General features: G+C 33.8%; 2 protein-coding genes across 2 annotated transcripts; both read right to left on the reverse strand.

The window, feature by feature from the left end:
• Positions 1-1,322: 1,322 nt before the first annotated feature.
• On the reverse strand, positions 1,323-2,333 carry LOC104590376 (uncharacterized). The gene is made up of 2 exons (XM_010249022.1): positions 1,929-2,333; positions 1,323-1,736 (listed from the first exon to the last, which is right to left on the reverse strand). Exons 1-2 carry the CDS (start codon positions 2,331-2,333, stop codon positions 1,323-1,325), a joined length of 819 nt encoding a protein of 272 aa, XP_010247324.1.
• An 11,699-nt stretch (positions 2,334-14,032) lies between these two features.
• LOC148791600 (wall-associated receptor kinase-like 2) lies at positions 14,033-15,767 on the reverse strand. The gene is made up of 2 exons (XM_088889113.1): positions 15,643-15,767; positions 14,033-15,572 (listed from the first exon to the last, which is right to left on the reverse strand). Exon 2 carries the CDS (start codon positions 15,562-15,564, stop codon positions 14,398-14,400), a length of 1,167 nt encoding a protein of 388 aa, XP_088745239.1. The 5' UTR covers positions 15,565-15,572; positions 15,643-15,767; the 3' UTR covers positions 14,033-14,397.
• Positions 15,768-20,940: the final 5,173 nt, after the last annotated feature.

Here is a 20,940-nt window from a genome sequence, read left to right on the forward strand (position 1 = left end):
TTGATTTTATCTATTGTTCCATCTGGTTTTAGTTTTTTCTTAAAAATCCACTTGCAATGTAGTGCCTTAGTTCCAGGTGGGAGATTTACAAGTTCCCAAGTGCGATTAGTGACTAAAGAGTCTATTTCACTTTTTATGGTTTCCTTCCAAAATACTGCATCAGGTGAAGTTACGGTTTCCTGATAGGTTACTAGGTCCTTGTCCACTAGAAATGTGAACATTTCGTCACCCAAGCTTGTTTCTCTTCTTTGTCTTTTACTTCTTCTTAAGTTTGGTTCTTGCCTAAGTGAAGTACTGACTCCTTGAGCACTCACCTGTTCTTGGTTTCTAGTTTGGTGTTGGGAAGGTTCCCTATTTATTGTTTTATTTTCTCCAAGGAAAGATGTGCTCAAAGAACTCTGCATCTCGGGACTCTATTATTGTGTTGTTTTTGACAACATTATCAATTGTTTTAATTACAAGGAACCAATAAGCTGCACTGTTTTGTGCATAACCAATGAACACACGGTCATAGGTTTTCAGTCCTAATTTCTTTCTTTTAGGTTCAGGTATCCCAACCTTTGCTTGCTAGACAACCCCAAACTTTTAGGTAGTTCAGACTAGGTTGTTTGTTATGCCAAAATTCAAAGGGAATTTACCCTTTCTTCATGGGTGGTATTCTATTATATAGGTGACAAGCCGTTAGGATTGCTTACCCCCACAAATTCAGAGGTGCACCTGAACTAATTAGCATTGCATTCATCATTTCCTTTAATGTTTTGTTCAGTCTTCATGCATCTCCATTAGATTCAGGTTGATAGGGAGTTGTGGTTTCATGTATGATTCCATTTTCTTCAAAGAATTTTCTAATGGTTTGTCCATCATACTCAGTTCCTCTATCTGTTCTAAGTCTTTTTATTTTCTTTCCTAACTGATTTTCTACTTCAGTTTTGTAGATTATGAAAACTTGATCAGCCTCATCTTTTAATCTAAGTAGAACTACTTTTGCAAATCTAGAGAAGTCATCTGTAAAAGTTATATATTATCTTTTTCCTCCTCTAGCTTCATGACATTTAAGGTCTCCTAGATCACTGTGAATAAGTTGTAGTAATTCAGTTTCTCTTTGTATACTTTTACGAGGTTTCTTAATTAGTAAATTTTGCTTCTACACATACTTGACATTTTTCATTTGTAAAATTGATAAGAACATTCAAAACTCCTAATTTACATAATCATTTTAAATAAGGATCACTACGATGTCCTAGTCTAGCATGCCAAATATCAAAAGACTCAACAATATAAGCAGAATAAATATTCAGTACAAACAATCCTCTAGCATTGTATCATTTTCCAATAAATACATAATTTTTAGTTAACATGGCCTTGTCTGCTTCAAATGTGAGTTTCAATCCTACTTTGTTGAGGAGTGCTCCTGATACCAAGTTCTGTCGGATCTCTGGCACATGTAGTACATCATTCAACATTAGGATTTTTCTTAAAGTCAGTTTCAGGAGCACATTTCCTTTGCCGATGACTTTTGAAGTTTGTGAGTTTCCCATGAAGACTTGCTTTCCTTCAGGCTGAGTTGTATATTCATAGAAGGAATTGCGGTTCCCACATATGTGCTTGGTAGCACTAGTGTCCAGTACTAAATCCTTCGGCTTATCAACTAAGTTTACCTCAGTTACCACTACTGCGATAACATCCTCAGTCAAATTGACTTTCGGTTTCCCAGAGTACTTTCGGTACCGGTAGTCCTTCTTGTAATGTCCAGGTTTGCCACATACATAGAAATTTCCTTTCTTTTGTTACTTCTTGAATTTCTTATCATTTTTTACATTCAAGTTCTTTTTGAATTTTGTAGTCTTTTCCTCCACCAGATTGGTTTTGGAAAACTGGTCCTTATCTTTATTTTTGTTCTTTTCTTTTATCTTAATTCAGACCACTACTTGGTCCAAAGTAGTGTCCTTCCTCTTATGCTTCATACTGGTCTTGAAATCATTCCATGTATGTGGCAGTTTCTCTATGAGAGAAGCAGCAATGAATTCATCTGGCAGTACCATGCCTTCCTTTGCTAGTTCCCCTACAAGAACATGGAACTCATCTATCTGGGCAGACACGTCCATGTCTTCTTTCATGGTAAAGCACAGGAAGTTGGCAATTACATATTTCTTATTTCCGGCATTTTCTAGAGCATACTTAGTGTCCAATGCATTACGTATTTCATAGGCATAATTGTAGGAAGAATAAACATTGTACAGTTCATTGGACAAGCAGTTTAGAATATGGTTGGTGTAGAGGTGGTCAGCTATAGTCCAGTGTTCTGCAACAACAAAATGGGTTGGTTCCTCCATGTTTGATGGGTTTGGTTTGGTCAAAGAAAAGGCTACCCCTAATTGTTCAAAGGCAAACAATAGGCATTGTTTCCAACGCTTGTAGTTGGTTCCATTGAATAGTTCAATCTTAGAGAAATTGAGAAGTATTGATAGTATCCAGTTCCACATGAAGGGGTTAACAGTGATAGGTTCCATAAATGCGGTTTTAAGATTGTTGTAAAATAATAAAGAGGTAGAATGAAACTTATCGATAATTGCTTTCCAAACCGAAGTTGCAGTGTTGTGATGTTGTTGCAGAAACTCGGAACTGGGAATTGCAAGGATAAGGAGGGTTGAGTCGTGCCACTTGGTCACTCTCCTTAAAACCACATTTGCCCCCTACGGTGCAGCCGGGTGATCGCAAATCAGTCGCCAAGATAAAACAGCCCACAGGCTTCTGGTAGGTGTGCACCTTCTTACTAGACCTCCACAAACCATAAAAGATTAATGCTTAGATTTCATACAGAAGATAGAGAAGAATGTTGAAAAATGGTGTGTCTAGACTGGGTTGGCCAACACTCTTCTTATAGAGTGTTTTAAGACTCGAATGAACATAGATGTGTCCTTTTAGATAGGAGCCTATTCAGAACACGAAAATGTTTTGATTTAAAAGACACAATTTTAAAAATTGAAAAGTTTAATTCGATTAAAACAAAATGATTCGGTGCATCGTCCGTACCCAACCCGACCCGGCCCGGCCTAGCTTGGCTTGGCTATATCTATAGTGCTCTCCTCCTATGGGTCCCTACCCATAGAGAGAGCAAAGCTACAAATATACTCAACTTCACTCCTTTCCCAAGCAATGTGGGACAAGGAGTATTCCCATGCATTCAAGGGTGGGAAGAGAAAAAGACAAAAAGCAAGAGGGAGGAGAGAGATTCTTGAAAATTTGAATCTCCTTTCAACAGTTTTCAAATTTTTGGAGAATAGACATGTAGATGCAATGCCTTTCTCAATTTTTCATTTTTTTTAAATTTTCGGAGAATATACATGTAGAGAACATCTCTTTTTTTGTCAATATTGTTGGAGAATAAAAGTATTATCTAACTTGCTTGGTTTTTAGTGGGTAATGCACATTTAACGCTATTTCTTCTATCACGTCTCCTTAGCGCCTTTCCCTAACTAACTTTCTAGTTCTAGTCCTAAGCCTCTCTTTTTCAATTTATTCTTTTCCTTAATCTGTTAATCATTAGACACCATCTTTTTAAAGTTATCATTAGGAGCTCCATCACTTCACGGCTTTAGTGTTAGGTAAGTTCTCAACCTTCTTTTCTTTTCTTTTTTTTTTATGTAATGTTTTACTTTGTTGTAAAATTAATAAACAAAAGGCAGAATGGAACTTTTCAATCAACGCTTTCCATACCCAAAATGCAGCAATGTTGTGGAACTGTTGCTAGGGAACTAACTATTGTAGTCAATAGGAGGGCTAAGTCGTGCCACTTGGTCACCCTCAAAATTGCATTTGTCCCCTATGGTGCCAGACGAGTGAATGCAAATCGGTCGCAAAGATAAAAATAACCCATAGGCTTAGAGGAATATGACTACAGAGAACAAAGAAGAGATTGTGTTGTGTGTGTTCTGGTATATGTCACTAGGTCAGCCAATACTATATTTGTATAGTGCTCTCAATCACCCAAATAGACATAGATGTGTCCTTTTATAGAGATGTCTCTCTAGAATAGTGTACGTTTCGAAGAGACACAGAAGAGAAAAGTCATCAAGACGAAACGCTTATCATTAAAAATAAATTTAAACAATCAAACTGACGGTTAAGAGATCACAAGGTCAAAACTTTAAAGTGAGTTGGGCTTCAATTAGTGCAAGCCCATCCTCACACCCTTCAAACAGCCTCTTGCAACCTTGCATTGAGAATATCACCCCCATGAAATAAAGCTCAACTTCATTAAGGTGTGGCATGCATGTAGTGGTATATAGTGCCAACCTTGCATTTGTATAGTGCCCACCCCCATGCCCATGCCCACACCCTGACCCAACTCGGCTGAGCGTGCACGTGTGTAAAAGGCACCCCAACCTCCCTCACATGCATGTAGTGGTATATAGTGCTTTACTCCTATGTGCTCTTACCCAAGGAGGAGGCAAGTTTACTAATATACTCAAATCCATCTCTTTCTCAAGCAATATGGGACAAGAGCTCTTCACCTACATTCAAGAGAAGAGAAGAGAGAAAAGACAAAAAGCAATGGGGAGGGAGGTGAGATTCTTTAAATTTTTAATCTCTCTCCAACACTAATCCCCCCACACGATTCAAAATTACAAGAATAACTAGACAACCTGACATTGATGTGAGACAAGTATTCATGGTAATGTTTTTTGGACTTCAATCAACACTTCGATGTGACAAATTATGTTATAGAGTATGAGTAGAGTTAGACTCCTTCAACATTTTTCTTTTCGTTATAACTAACTAACTTGCTAACCAACTCAACTCACCAATTCCTTAGTGGTTCTTTTATTTTGAAACATTTCAGTTTTGTACCCTCTTGGAATCATGAGTGTTTTAGAGAGTCAACCCTTGGAGTTCTTATGGAAGCAGCCACACTTCACACTCACTTAGGTCGGTTATTTAGTGTGCTTTGCACACACTGTTCTTAATTGATTAAGAGTCTTACACTCAATCTCCACATTTTGCACTGATGGGGTTTTCTTGTGCCTTGAGATTGAACCTATTTTCATAGAGATCAAATTCAGTTAGTGCAAGACCTGTTCGAATAGCCTTTATCACCTTACATTAGGAATATTTCCATATTTATGTGTTTTATTTCATGGGAGGTATTCTTAATAAAAAGCTATAAAGATGTTCAAATGGGGTTTTGAACTGACTAAATCATTGGCATACCCCCTACGTTTTAGACAGCAAACACCGACTTCGGCATTGAAGAGAAATTAGCACCTGCTCTTAAGGTTTAGACAGCAAGGATGGGGTTTTCTTGTGCCTTGAGATTGAACCTATTTTCATAGAGATCAAATTCAGTTAGTGCAAGACCTGTTCGAATAGGCTTTATCACCTTACATTAAGAATATTTCCATATTTATGTGTTTTATTTCATAGGAGGTATTTTTAATACAAAGCTATAAAGATGTTCGAATGGGGTTTTGAACTAACTAAATCATTGGCATACCCCCTACATTTTAGACAGCAAACACCGACTTCGGCATTGAAGAGAAATTAGCACCTGCTCTTAAGGTTTAGACAGCAAGGACCAGATCCTTTTATGTTTCAGATGACAAGCACCAACATCAGGGATGAAGACAAGGGTATTATTGTCAATTTTTCAACTATAACAATCATGTGGTGTGGCGTATGAGCAAATTATGACAGATTGTGACAATACCTTAATGGTAGGTAGAGTTATTCAATTAGCTAAACCATAAGGGTAGTTTAAAAAATTTGCCCAACTTTTATTCAATTTTCAAGGTTTTCAATCTTATAATACTCTTTTTTTCTTAGACAATTACTTCTACTATTCAATGGTTACTTGAATAAATTAACATAATAGCTTGGTTTTCTTCTAAACCATTAATAGTAATTATTTTTATAAATTTTAAGTAATCACAAAAAAGGAAATTGGTTAAGAGTGTCATCTCCAATTCTTTGTGAATTTTATATTTCATTGGGATGAATTGTATCTCTATATAATATTGCTAAATGCAATTTCATCATTGATTTAGTTTATTAATGAATTTTTTATGAAAAAGAAAAATGTGCTACACAAGATGGTGGGAAGCACAACCCCAAAAGTCACTTAAACAAATAAAACAAAGATCCCTAGGAAAATTACAAGAGTTAAAAGAAAAAACAAATTGAGTAGAAGACATCGCCTTGTGAGTGAGCCAAGATCACAAGGCCAAGATGATGTTCCTAAACAGCCAATAACAATCTTCGAGTCCTAACGGTCATTAAAGTAGTGGCAAGAGTGGAGCATTTGAAATCTAAGACCCTGCCCATATGGTCACTAACCAGTGCATTAATGAAAATTTGGCATTTTGTGAGGGTAGTCTTTTTTTATACTGTTTGCACAGTTTTATATTAGTAAAAAATAAAAAAAATTACACCACTGGGAGGTCTATGGGACCAAGAATGAGGGTTCACCAGATTTTCCTCAAGAGATGAACTGTGCTTCTATATAATATTGCTAAATGCAATTTCATCATTGATTTAATGCATTAATCAAATTCTGACAGTTTGTAAGAATAGTCTTTTTTTATACTGTTTGCACAACATATAAAAATTACACCACTGGAACGTTTATGGTCTACACGAGGCTTTTAGTGCCTTGCATTGAGAATCTATTGATACTTATATACTTTAATTTTATGAGAAGATATTTCCAATATAAGGTTGTAAAAAGCTGTTAAAATGGTGTGGTACAGATCTAGGGACCAGGAGTGGGGGTTCATGCCCGGTTTTCCTCAAGGGATGAGCTATATCTCTATATAATATTCCTAAATGCAATCTCATCATCGATTTAGTGCATTAATGAAATTTTAGCATTTTGTGAGAGCCATTTTTTTATACTGTTTGCACAGCTCATTCTGCATTCTACTAGTAAAAAATAAAAATTATAACAACTCATTTTAGAAAGATTTAAATGATGTGTTGCATGTGCTAGAGATTAGACTAAATTTGGTGTCAGATGCACTCTTCAACAAATTAAAACTTAAATTCACATTTAAAACAGACAAAGCTATATTAATTAAAAATAATATATTTATTGAAAAATGATATAATAATGATGAACTATTTATAATATTATTATAAATAAGAATACTTCTTTTGGTGCTTATATTAATATTCATCTTCAAAGTCATTAATAAATAGCAAAGGCGGTGCTGATGTACGTCGTTTGACTCAAATCTCCTCTACATCACCGTACGTTGGATTTAAGGAAGAAGAGAGAAAGGTGCATTGGCGTGGTGTCGATCAGCCGATGTACATCGATTGACTCAAATCTCCTCCGCATCACAGTACGTTGGATTTATAGAAGAAGAGAGAAGGTGCATAAGCGCTGCGGATGTACATCGATCGACTCAAACAATTCATAAAAACATTTTTTTCTTATATTTTAATTAAAAAGCAGATAAAAAATTAACTATAAGCAAAACTTAAGATTAACATGTATACAAATACCTTTTCTTGCCCAAAGAGTTAAATCAAGCTGTCATTTTGTTTTTACATTTAGCTCTTAGGTTATTAGACCCAAGGAATTATAAGAATCATGAAAATATGAGAAGAGAGACTAAATTAATGCTATTACATATTGAAGGAAAAGCAATTTTTGAAGCTTACGGGATCAGTCATAAAAAGTGATGGCATTAACAAAAAAAAAAAAATTGAATTCTTCAATTCTAGTTTAATAAGCAATCAAATTAGAAATTCATGCATATACCAATATTATTCAACGAAAACACATTCATAAATGTGCAGCATACTTATCCTCGTTAGCATCAGATTTTAGTTCATACAATTTGCAATTAAGTGCAATATCAATAAGGCATCCTTGTTTTTCTTGGAAGGCCAGAATAAAATAGTTTTATGAACATCTTTTCTTCATAAATATGTCTTAGAAAATTATTGTTATTATTGGTCAAAGAAACATATCTAGATTATAAGACAGTGTCATGAGACAAGAGGCTATTGCAAGCAATTGTATACTCATTGAAAGTAATCTTGTGCTTCACTCTATTGCCAAAAGCAAAACTTAGAAGTAGGTAATGTCCATAAGCTATCAAATACATTCATTAACATCTTTGACATGTTATATTTATTTTTCTATGATCAGTTGATGTGTCCTGAACTTTCATGTTCTAGGCCACTACTTGATGTTTGTTTTGATTATTTAGGGTTTTGGGAGGGGTGGATTGAATATAGACCTAACCATCGGCATTTTCTTGCACAATGTGACGAAAGAATTAATTAATAGAGTCCTCTTGAAAAGAGTTTGAAAATAGAATTATATGATGACATGAGACATTTTCGTATTCTTTTAAGTTCTTCCCTTCCTCTTTTGTCTGAGTGTTGTTGTACCCGGATCTCAATTCATCAACGCTTTACAAACGCGCTTTTTTTTTTTAAATGGAGAAATCGGAGGCTCATGTGAGGATTGAGGTCCATCCTTCCTCATACACGCTCCTGCTAACGTGCCCCTCTGGTTTCTCCCTGGCGCAGGTTAGTCTCTTCACCTTCTTAGCTTTACAGCTTCTTTCCTATAATTATTGTTTATCCTGGTTAATTTTTTCGTCATTCGTCACAGGCTACAGATATTACTCCTTGGGTGATTCAGTAATCTGGATCCAGATATTAATCATTAGTTGATTCATCATAGTTGATTTTTTCGTCACATGCTACAGATATTATTCGTTAAGTCCGACTCGATACTATTACATATATAAAAAGTATTTATATTATAATATATATATATGTATATTTATACATATATATAGATAGATATATAGATATATATTGATAAATAATAATTTACTATTAGGAAATATAACTTAGTTTACTAATTTATTAAATTATTACTAAATATATATAATTAAATATAAATATAAAATTTTACTGAAAATAAGACATTTTGTATATAAATCGGGCTTTGGACTTTATATAATGACTGGGCTTGGGTTTGGGCTTGCACATTTTATGTTGATAAAGAGGCCCATGTTAATTACAAAACTATGATTTTTTACAAATTAAAATTTTTATTTAATTGTAGTCTAGTATAAAAAAAATATATAACATTTCTATATATATATATTAATACAAAATTTGTTATTTAAATATTATGTAATAATATTTATCATATATGCATATAACTTCCAAGTTGAGCTTATTAGGGGTTGTTTAGCATAAGCCCTATCCGCTAAAGCCATCATTGGACTAAAAGTTTGATACCCAATTAGTCTTCAGATTTGATTATCTTAATAATGTGTGGGCATGGTGCATATCTCAGTTAGACCTAACTCAAAAGAAAATAGTTGCTTGAGCCTACAAATTTATAGATCTAATCGAGTTAGGTTAAGTTATAAATAATTTGTTAATTTTTATTATTAATTATTAAAATATTGTTAATAATTAAAATATTATAATTATTAAATTATTGTATTTATTTAAATTATAGTATTTTTTGAAAATTATCATATTTTTAGAAATATTGGTAATTTCTTGGCTAAAACTAATTAAATGTAATTTTTTGGTAATTAAATATAACTTTTTGGTGATTAAATGTAATTTTCTACTATTTATAGCTTAAATTATAACTTTTTAGTAATTAAAACACATTATTTTTTCATTATTATTCAATATTTTTTGCAATAAAATACAATTAATTTAAAATTTTAATTATTTTTAGTATTTTAATTAAGCTTTAGGTTTTCAGAATTTTTGGGTTTGTAATTAATTTTTGGTGTTTTTTCTTTATTATTCGGTAATTTTTACATATGAGTATTTTTCAATAATTTTTTTTGCATATTAGTCACTACAAAATTATTTTGCATTTGCTTTCAGTAAAAATAAATTAAATAACTAAATAAATTCCATAATTGATAAAAGTATAACTAATTTTCAATATTTTTTAATAATTTATAGCGTTGGTATTTTTTTAATATTTTTTGTATTTTTAATAGTAAAATACTATTAATTGTACTTTTTAATTATTTTCAGTAAATACCCTTATTAATACAAAATATTGTTAATTTTCAATATTTTTAACTAGTTTTAGTATTTTAATTATGTTTAGGTTTTTTCAGAATTTTTTGGATTTTTTTGTTAATTGTTGATATTTTAAAACCATCAATTAATATTTTTTTATTAACATTTATTAAGGTCTTAACTCATAAGTTATCTAATAATATTATTAAAACTACCAATTAATATTTTTATATTTAAATTTCTTATTTTTATCAGCATTTATTAAGTGGAAATGAAACATATTTTTAATATTTACTAAGTTTTGTTAATATTTATTTTTAGTGAAAGTTTAATAGATTTTTAAATTAATAATTTTTTGATTGTTTAACGTCAACCTATTTATATTATTTGATTTATATAATGGTTTTCAAAATCAGACCAAACCGAAAAAACGGGAACTAATCAGGTAATTGGTTTTGTTTTACCCTAGAACCATTATTTCGCCAAAAATTGTTGATTTGATTAGCAAACCACTGACCCAGGTGGTTAAACCGTTTGAACTGTCCAATGGTTTTGGTTGTTGAACGGGCCATCCATTCGGTTCGAACGATCGAATCGTTCAACACAGGAATCGAACCTCTGATCGGTTCGATTTGATAAACCTTGATATATATTATTACTATTCTCTCTCCCTCCCTCTCTCTCTCTCTCTCTCTCTCTCTTTTAAATGTAATAATAACATGCATTAAAATAAGAAGCCTTTGAAAACCCAAAGGTCTCTCTCTCTCATTCTCTCTCTTAAATGTCTTTTTTAAATGTAATAATTATATGCATTAAAATAGGATGCCTTGAAAAACCCAAAGGTCTCTCTCTAATAGTGTATAGTTTTATTAATCTAATCAAGATAAGTAATGATTACTGTTTTATACTTTTAAAACAAAAGAAAATAAGAAAAATGCAAAAAATAGAGAAAATAGATAAATAACTTCTCTCAAAGGAGAGACATGCTGACATGGACAGACCAATTTATATATATATATATGTATATGTATATATACATATATGTATATGTTACATATACATATATGTATATGTATATATACATATAGCTTATAAATATATAAAAAAACCAAAGAAATGAATCAATAAAAAATTGAACCAATCAATTAGTTAACCAATTAGTTTAGTTCGGTTTTGGTTCTCAGTATTGTAAAAGCTGAAGCACCAGTTGGGTTTTAACAATTTGTCTATGGTTTGGTCAACCAAACTCTCAGCACCCCTACCAAATTCTAAAGAACTTGTTTGCTTTCTTTTCTTTTCTTTTTTTAATTTTGATATCATAAGGTGTTTTTGGGGCTTGGGATGAGGGTAGCCTATGATCATTTTTCCATATACATAAGGTCATAACCCCCAACCCTATCCATTGTGAGAGCCGATTTTGATCCAAAGCACTTAAGAATTAAGATTATCATTTCAAATTGAGTTTGATTTTGCAATCTTAATTACAACAATAAGATTTTAAAAATAGCTATAAATATTTAAAAATCATTAATAAGTATATCACCTAAAAATAATGCTTGGGTTGGACTTCAATTTACCCAGACCAATTGAGTCTCAATCTAAATTCAGACAAATAGGTAGTAGCATTTTCAAAATTGCAATCCTAAAACCTAATAACACTAAATTAAAGTCCAGTCGAATTTAGAAATAATTATAACGATAAATTTTAAATTAACTGATAAAAATTTAAAATTCATAGACAAATATTTCACCTAGAAATATTGCAGCTTGAATTGGACTTAAACTTGTCCAAACCAATTGATTCTTAATTAGAAGTAGACAAATAGATACCATTTGTATTTTGTAATCTTAATCCTAATTATATTAATTTACAATCCATTTAAATTTAATAATAATAATAATAATGTCAATAAAATTTTAAAATTAACTAATAAAAATTTAAATTTCATAAACAAGCAACTCGCATAAAAGTATTGCTTAATTAATTTCTCTTAATATATTATATATTATAAATTATTTTATAATATATATTATACCATACCACATATTTTGGTAGATGGGTCCCAAACCCTATACTGTTTGGATAGATGGGTCCTATTAGGATCAGGATGGGTCTGATACCTGAAAAATCCCATGAAATTTCCATATCTCCCATTCAAAAAAAAAAAAAAAAAGCAGGAACAACTCCATTGTAATAATCACTTAATTTAGAAAATTCAGAAATCATAATCAATATAACTAATTTTTTGTTTTCCAAAAATTATTTGTAAATTATTATCACTTAATTTAGAAAATTTTGAACCATTTTACATTGTATAGGCATGGCATTGTAATAATGTGGGTTTGGGTTATTTGTCGGCAGAATTCCCGATTAGTACCCTATACTTTGGGCCTAGTGCTACTTTGGTCCCTGAACTTTAAAATATGATAATTTAGTACCCGGACTTTTAAAATATGAAAATCCAATACCTACTGTTAACTAGCTGTTAATTGGTCGTAAAGTGGCATTTGAAAAAGACACAAATGCCCTTCAAGTGTCATCTAATTTTCTTTATCAACCATCCAAACATTGACTAAAAATTAACAGTCTCAAATCTTTGCATTTGAAAAAGACACAAATACCCTTCAAGTGTCATTTAATTTTCTTTATCAACCATCCAAATATTGACTAAAAATTGTCTCAAATCCTTGCCTCTTCTATTCAAGAAAGTTGGGATCACCAGAATGCCCACTCAAATATGATACCAACTTTCTTGAATGGAAAAAATAAGGATTTGGAACACTTACTTTTTTATCAACATTTACATGGCTGATAAAGAAAATTAAATAATATCTGTTATTTGTGTCTTTTTCAAATACCACTTAACGACTAATTAACAGCTAATTAACGACACTGGATTGTTATGTTTTAAAAATTTAAGTACTGAACTTTCGCATTTTAAAATTCAAGGACCAAAGTGGCAATACAAATCGGAAATTTTCCTTTATTTGTTGGATCCACATCGCTTCCTCCTCCACTCCTCTCACTCTCTCAATTTGGATTATCTGTTGGTTCCTACTGAAAGTTGTGGACCCAAATGGACTATAGAGACCACTCATTGGATGGTCCATCGAATATTCAAAATAATGATATATATCATATGGTTGCAATTGTTCATCATTATGTGCATGTGTAATAGCATGCTATATGTACAATCTCCTGATTCTACAAAGAAACCTTCCCAATTATATTTCGATCTAAAAATTAATTCTTTTATAAATCAATGGACGTCCTCTATTCTTATAGTAGAAAATCCTTGGTCTGCTATCTGTTCTCTACTGATGAATGAACAAAAGCTTGGAAAGCTACTCTCTGTTCTGTATTCATGAATGGATAGAAGCATGTAGAAAACTCAGTTTACTCTTTACTATAGGTTGAACAACTATTTTCCTTTCCTTGAGACATTTTGGAGTAGCCCAAAATCCCAAGACCCAGCATTATACCAGCAGCTATGGACCATTTGTATCGGTGGCCTGAACCGTTGTATATGTACAATCTCCTGATTCTACCAAGAAATCTTCCCAATTATATTTTGATCTAAAAATTAATTGTTTTATAAATCAATGGGTTCATTAATTCTTATAGTAATTCAGTTTGATTTTAAACATACCTGTAGTAAAGTGATTTCTAAAAGTTAATGAAAATTGTTTCAGAAATATAATACTAAAATAAATAAAAAAAATTAAAACATTTGTTTTCTCACGAGGCGTCATAGTAGGGTAGACCATGCCATAACCATAACCTCCAACCTTGGTGATAACAGGATTTTATCCCAAAGTATTTATTTATTTTTTGATAGAAAGGAAGAGACTACGAAGGACTACACATACTACCTACTGAGCCACCATCTATTGGTAAAATTAAAACAAATTAGATCAGAGTTCAATCCACACCCTTTGACATATATATGCACATACTGAAACACGAAACCAGCCATCCAAAGCCTGAGAGTCCTGCCGAAAGACGAAAGTTACCACCCTTGAAAGTTTGAATTAACGCTGTAGTGTTAAAAAAATAAGAACCTTTCTTCTTCACTTGTTTATAATAAACAGAGTTCAGAAGAGAGCTTTTTCCCTTCAATTTTATAATCTCTATCATTTCTCACATGGAAGACAATTGCGACCAGAGCGTTGTACTAATTAAGTTCTACCCACTTCTTGTTTCGGGAGCTCCAGCGACAGTTGGCAACTTGGCATGGTATTTCATGAACGAGAGGAGATGGGGGAGAAGAACTGAAAATAAATAATTCAAAGCTATGTATCTCACTTCTCTAATTAATTAATTTTGAAATTAAGAGCAACAACCCAGTACTACACCTCGTTGTGGGTATCGATTTAGAATTTTCTGATCTGCCCCAGTTGTTGTGCTACTTCCTCCATCGTTGGCCTTTCTTCTGGATTCCGTTTGGTGCATCTCAAGGACAGAGCTGCACATGCCAACATTTGGTTTCTGTTCCCCTCTTTCAGGAGATAGGACATCAAAATCAATTCATGAATTGCTTCGTTGGATATCGCATCATCATCCGGTAAACTTATCTCGATCATCCTTTTTCCATTCTTCAATTTAACAGCGAGATTATTGTTCTCTAAATAATTGTCCGAAGACAGTGAATTCCTCCTCTCTCTCAAACGCATTCTAATATTTTCCGCCGCGTTGTAAATATCAAAGATCATCGTTCCGGTCAGAATCTCTTGCAGGACAATACCAAAGCTATACACATCGCTCTTCTCCGTTAGCCTTGAAGTTAAAATAAGTTCAGGATCTACGTATCCCGGAGCACCCATCACCGCCGTTGTTGTGTGTCTCGTCGCATCATCTTCTGTTGTTAGTAGGACACTTGTTTCACCCAAGGGAATCCATATTGATGATTCGAATCCGAAAAGACTGGGAAAATATCTTTCATCCAAGAGAATATTAGAAGGTTTGATATTCGCGTGGATGATAGGCCTACCAGCTGCTGTGTGGATATAGGTTACCGCATCAGCAATCTTCGAGACAATCCTTAGCCTAGTTTCCCATGGCAGTAGCTCATGACCAGGCGTAGAAGGATCGTTGTCATCGTTGTAAATATGATCGGAGAGAAATCCATTGGAGCAGGCAAATTCGTATACGTGGACGGGGAAATCGGTGGTCTTCGAGCTGTAACCGATCAGTTCCAACACGTTCTCGTGATACAACTGGGTTAGTATGGTCACTTCGTTTATACTCGCTTCCCGATAGATTTTCTCATGGAATTTCTTGACCAAAACTGGACGGCCTTCGTGGGTTCCTCGATACAACTCATGACTACCTGTTCGACAGATTTGATGACGCCGGTCATAGTTTTTGGTAGTCCTCTCGAGCTCTTTGGCAGAGAATATGCGGATGGGATTGTACTCTGCATTATGATCAGTGATCGATTCTTCCTCCGGCTCACTTCGGTGGTTCAGAAAGAATTTCTCCTCCTCTTCCTCTTCCTTCTCCACAGTTTGTTTCTTTTCTCTTCCCCACAAGAGAGGCATACTCTTACCTGATTAAAAAAGAGTCAGAACATAAAGCAAAATGGATTGCAGATGATGTGTAATACAACTAATCGTTACCTAATGAAGATGGATTACTGCTATTAACAGGTACACAAGGTACTCGATAAAGGAAAGCTATTCAGATTTCAACGTCCTCTCCTCTGGTTCTTAAGCTACGGCACTGGTGTTTATTTTTCTATTCTCCCGATTGGAGTACAAGACAAAAAGGCATTTTTAACAAAAGTAGGAGGCCTTCAAACATGTAGGTTCAGTTTGGAAGGAGTACAAATACAAACACAGACACTGTATACATATTTGTATTTGTGCTCCTTCCAAATTGAGCCAAGATTCAAAAATTGCTAAAAGTAAAAAAAAATAATAATAACACCCCAATCATCAAGTGCAAAGCAATGGTGTACATTGTAATGTATAACCTGATGACTGATTTGAACGTGTCAATGGTTCAATTGCTCCGAGTAACTGGTCTGGCCTTTAATCAAGTCAACAGTTTTTCATAAATTATTGAATACACTAAAATCGGACTAAAAAAGAGCAAGGTAACGATTCAGTTGGTTCGACCATTCGGATCATGCAATGGTGGGTTAAAACATCATGTGAAGTTTGAACATGTGGTAGAGTTGTGTAACTTCATGGTAATGACACAAGTGACTTAGATGGTGCTTAGCAAGGTTTTTAAAACCTATCCGAAGAACGAACCGGTCATGAGTCCGGTTCCTGGGTTAAACGGTTTGATCGAATGGTTGATCCGTTCTAACAAAAAATAAAAAACAGTCAAAATTGTTGAACGGTTCAAACAATTCAACTACCTGAGTCAGCGGTTTGCTGACCAAATCAATATTTTTTTTTTGCAAATATCTGATTTTGGAAAAAAATAGAACCGATCACCTGACCGGTTCCCAACTTTTCCGGTCCAACCATCCAATCTAGTCAGGTTTTGAAAACCATGGTGTTAGTATCAATGATGGTTTTTTAGGGCACCAATGCTAGTTCAGCGGTCAGTGCCATATAAGTGTTGCCAAAAATGGTGTTAATTGATCGATGGTTTTTTTTACTGTTTGGCTTAGTGCATAATGGCATCTAGTGGCGCCTATTGCTATTTGAAATGTAAAAAAAACGTTTAAAACAGACTTTGTCCTGATTTTTAAGACAAAATTATACAAAACATTTATTAGATAATCACTATCCATACCAAACATCCTCACAAAAGAAACCCTATGAAAACCCACTCCTCGTTTTTGTGCCCTTATTTTTCTATGTTTATCAATTTTTATATGTCATCATATAACTAGTAACCAATGATTTGGACTATCATCATTACCGAAAAACTATAAGGAAGAGCTAGAATGAGAGAGATAGGGATGTACCTTGGGTGGTGGTTTGCCCTCAAATACCTATAGGGAAGAGTCATGTGCTTCTCACTTTTGGCTCAATTTAGAAAGAGTACAAATACAAATATGTACAATACAAAATAATACAAAACACAAGGTTTTACACTCTATATATGTGTATTTGTACTCCTTCCAAATGGAGCCTTAAGGGATATGTGCTATGCCCCAAGATCACCCTTGACCAAGGTTCTAGGAGTTGCTTTTGCACCCTTCACACGAGAAGGGGAGAGAATGGTGAGGGAGGTTGGGGTCCAGCTAGCGTGCACTATTGCTCTCTTTCACGACAATAATAGCAGTCATTTTCCCAATCACCTGCACTTTAATTCCAAAGTCAAGGAGTAAAGTGTTCGACAATCATTAGGAGAACAAGCACATCACATGCTCAGTTATAGAATCATTTGGTTCTCATTTTAGACCAAATTGAACAGTTGGACTATTGATCTTAAACTCATCTGGGCCATTAGTCATCTGCGTCATTTGAGTGAAAGCACCCGGCGGAGTTCGACTTGGGTCCTCATCTACAGTAATCTTGACTTTTCCATATCTTCATCTTCATCTTCCTACTCTTGGGGTTAAAGTAGTTTGAGCTTGAATGGCGAGTAGAGCCATGTATCATTTCGTTGAGATGCGGTTGAAATAGTAGTTTCTGAGATTGATGCCAACCGGGTGAAGGTTGAGGTAGACATTCTTAGGGGTGTTTTTTTGTTGGATTTTGATTGGGGGGAAAGGTTGGCCAATAGGATTTGGGTTCGCATTGACTAAGAAACCCATGGTCATTTTTTCAGATTAATGTGGGGACCAAGGAAAGTATTTTCTTGGATATACCATCTCCTAAGTAGGTAAATAACTTGTCCATCTAGAAAGAAAATTACTGACACTTGAATAGGACAAGAATGCCCTTTTTAATAATGGATTTTCATGACTAAAATGGTCATTACCCTATTTACCTGAGTAATAAAAGAATATGAGTAAATGCGCTTACTTGGGTAAGTGTTTCCAAGAAAAACTTACCCAAATAATTACATTTACCCTGATAAATAACTTACTGAAAAACAATCAAAACCTTAAAGTTAAATCTGAGAAAGATGTTCATATGGAGGCAGGCGAGGATTTTGTCCCCCTAGCCAAGGTTAAGTTAGAGGACCACATTGAAGAGGTCCCAGCTCGGGCCCTAATTGGTCTTGGTGGCACCCCTTGTTCCTTATTTGAGGGGGTTATGTGTAAGATTAGGGAACAAATACTCGGCTTGGCAAGCTCTGTCCTTACGAGGATAATCCCAGGGCTGGCCTCAGGCTTCTTTTGGATAAGGGCTAGTAGTTGTGTTAAGGGAACATAACATACTACTTGTGCAATTAGTGTCCTCTTTTCAATGTATAGACTCCTTTGTCTCAGTTTGGAAAAAGTGGAGTGCAAAACTATGTATTTTGTATTTAATTATATATTTGTACTGTACATATTTGTATTTGTACTCCTTCCAAACTGAGCCTTTGTTTTTATACCACTCACGACCTACTGAGTACTGATGATCACGGTTTTTAAAACCAAACTGGATTAGACGTTTTTCCCAAAACCAGATTTTTATAAAAGAAACCATTGATTTAGTCAACAAATCATTAATCCAGACAGTTAAACCGTTCATGACTGTTTTTATTTTTTTAGTTTTTTGTTGGAACGGTCCAATCGAACGATCAGAATGTTTGACCCCTAACCAATTTGGTCTTTGGGTCAGTTTTAAAAACCTTGCTGATGACCTTCTCCATTTTCCACACCCTTCTTTCTTTGAAGAAGCATCGACGGAGGGGGTATTACTATTTCTTTTTCTGATCAAACCAGAAGGTGTTCCTTGAAGTCCTCTCCTCGATCCATAATTGGAAGGGGAGGTTCTTTTTTATGAAATGTTAGGATGGATGGCTCTTTGGGTCCAAGCTTTCCATCTCGAGAATGTGAGTGAAGAGGCTTAAACCCTAGCTTTTCCCTTTTCCAATTCTATGTGCGGACCAATTCTCTGAATATTATTGAATAAAATAATAATTTCAGTACCGATTAGGGTACATCTTAATTTTGATAAATGGAAAGGATTTCTTTTCTTTTTTTCATATATCGATGCAATTTGGGTTGAAATGGACTGACTTATCTGTAAAATTTTCAATAGCCTTGAACCCAAATTCAACCCTAATGTAGGTGAAAATTTTCAAGTAGGGTTAACGGACTTGCACCCTTACTTTTTCCATTTTTTTTTTGTTTTGTTTTTACTTTTAAGTGATAAGTCCCAATCTTAAACATGACTTTTCTTGTTTATACACCAGTGATGTGCCTCCAATGTCAAATTTGGATGATCTAATTTTAATCCGAAAACAATATTAAAACACCATTAACATATCTTAATAGAAGATTATAGTGGCTGGTATAAATTATTATTTTGCATTGCAAATTCAAATTCTCTAATAATGGTGACCAATATATACTGGTTTCTTGGTTTATAAGTCAGGAATCTCACAATTCCTTTTTGGTTTGACCTATTTGAAACCACTAGTTTTCTGTCTCATCTTAACAGAATTTGTTATAGGGTTGACATCAAGGAAAAATTTTATTGCTCAACTCATCCTTGATGGCGACCAATATTAAAACAATTACAATTCCTTGATGGCTTGATAGCGATCAAGATAGAACACCCTATTTTTGACTTAAAGCCATGTTCCATCAAGCATAGTATTTTTTTGGTATTTCATCAAGCATTCAAACACGAGTAGAGCAACAGAATTTGTTATATAGAAACCAATGGTTTTCTGGGTTGTATACAGTTTTTTTTTTCCTGGGTTGTATACAGTTGACGTGGCCAATAAATCATTCCTTGATGGAGACCCAGTAGATTGGACAAATTTGAAGTCCATGTCAGACGAATACTAATAACAATCTGAAGTAGGAACATTTTTGCTAAAATAAACAAAGCTGGTTATCAATTCAATCCTAATTTAACCCGAAACAAGTAGGTTGTGTTTGGATGAGGATTGCAAGTTCAACAACTTTGGTTTGGGTTAGGGATGATTTAAACCCTGCCTCACTAGCATCACTGTCTTGTACGCATTTGATTTTCCATGGACCATGGTGAATTAATTGTATTACGTAGACTGAACTCTAAATTTCCTAAAACTTTCACCGTCGTCTTAGTTTTTTGAATTTTATTTATCAACACTTCCACTTATAATTCACTATCACCCTTAAATTTTGATTCATTCCTTCATTTGTCAGTGTTTTAATGGGGGTTAAGGGAAAAGGGATGGGCTACCCCTGTTGTGTTGTCGCATGAAGGGAAAAATAAAATTGTATTACAGTTTATGGTGTGGATTGAACAATGAAATACTCAAAGTTTTAAGAAAAAGTATGGATGGGCTCAATGCAGATTATAGAATAGGGTTGTTCATAGGGCAGGTTACATCAGTTTATTAGTTTTTTTAACAGATCCGATCTGGTAAGATTACCTAAAAATTAAATCGAAACTGACGGATCGGTTTGGGTCAGTTTTGGTTTAAATATATACATTTCCGAAATATATATTTCAGCTTTAAATATATATATATATATATTGGAATTATACATATTATATATAATATTTCAGTGAGAATATATTTATAGATAACTCTGTTCGGTTTGGTTCGGTTTAATTTCAATTTTCATGTATTAAAACTGAAGCCGAACTGAATTATCAATTTACCCATCTTTTCAACCCAAAACCAATTGACAGTGAAAAAAATTGGCCAAATCAAATTGGATCGGGTCGAGCCAAGTTGGTCAGTTTGAATTTATTTATGAACAGTCCCATTACAGAATATGAAAATGGAGCCACTGAATTGTTTCCTTAATTTTTACATAGTCAACTTAAACATCGCATTTAATCCTTTTTTTTCTTACGTTTAATCCCATCAATATGGTTTTCTTAACACTAAGATATAGAGAACGGTCATACCTA

The sequence above is a fragment of the Nelumbo nucifera genome, chromosome 5 (assembly GCF_055504915.1).
Source record: "Nelumbo nucifera cultivar China Antique chromosome 5, China Antique-T2T, whole genome shotgun sequence".
In the NCBI taxonomy this organism is placed as follows: Eukaryota; Viridiplantae; Streptophyta; class Magnoliopsida; order Proteales; family Nelumbonaceae; genus Nelumbo; species Nelumbo nucifera.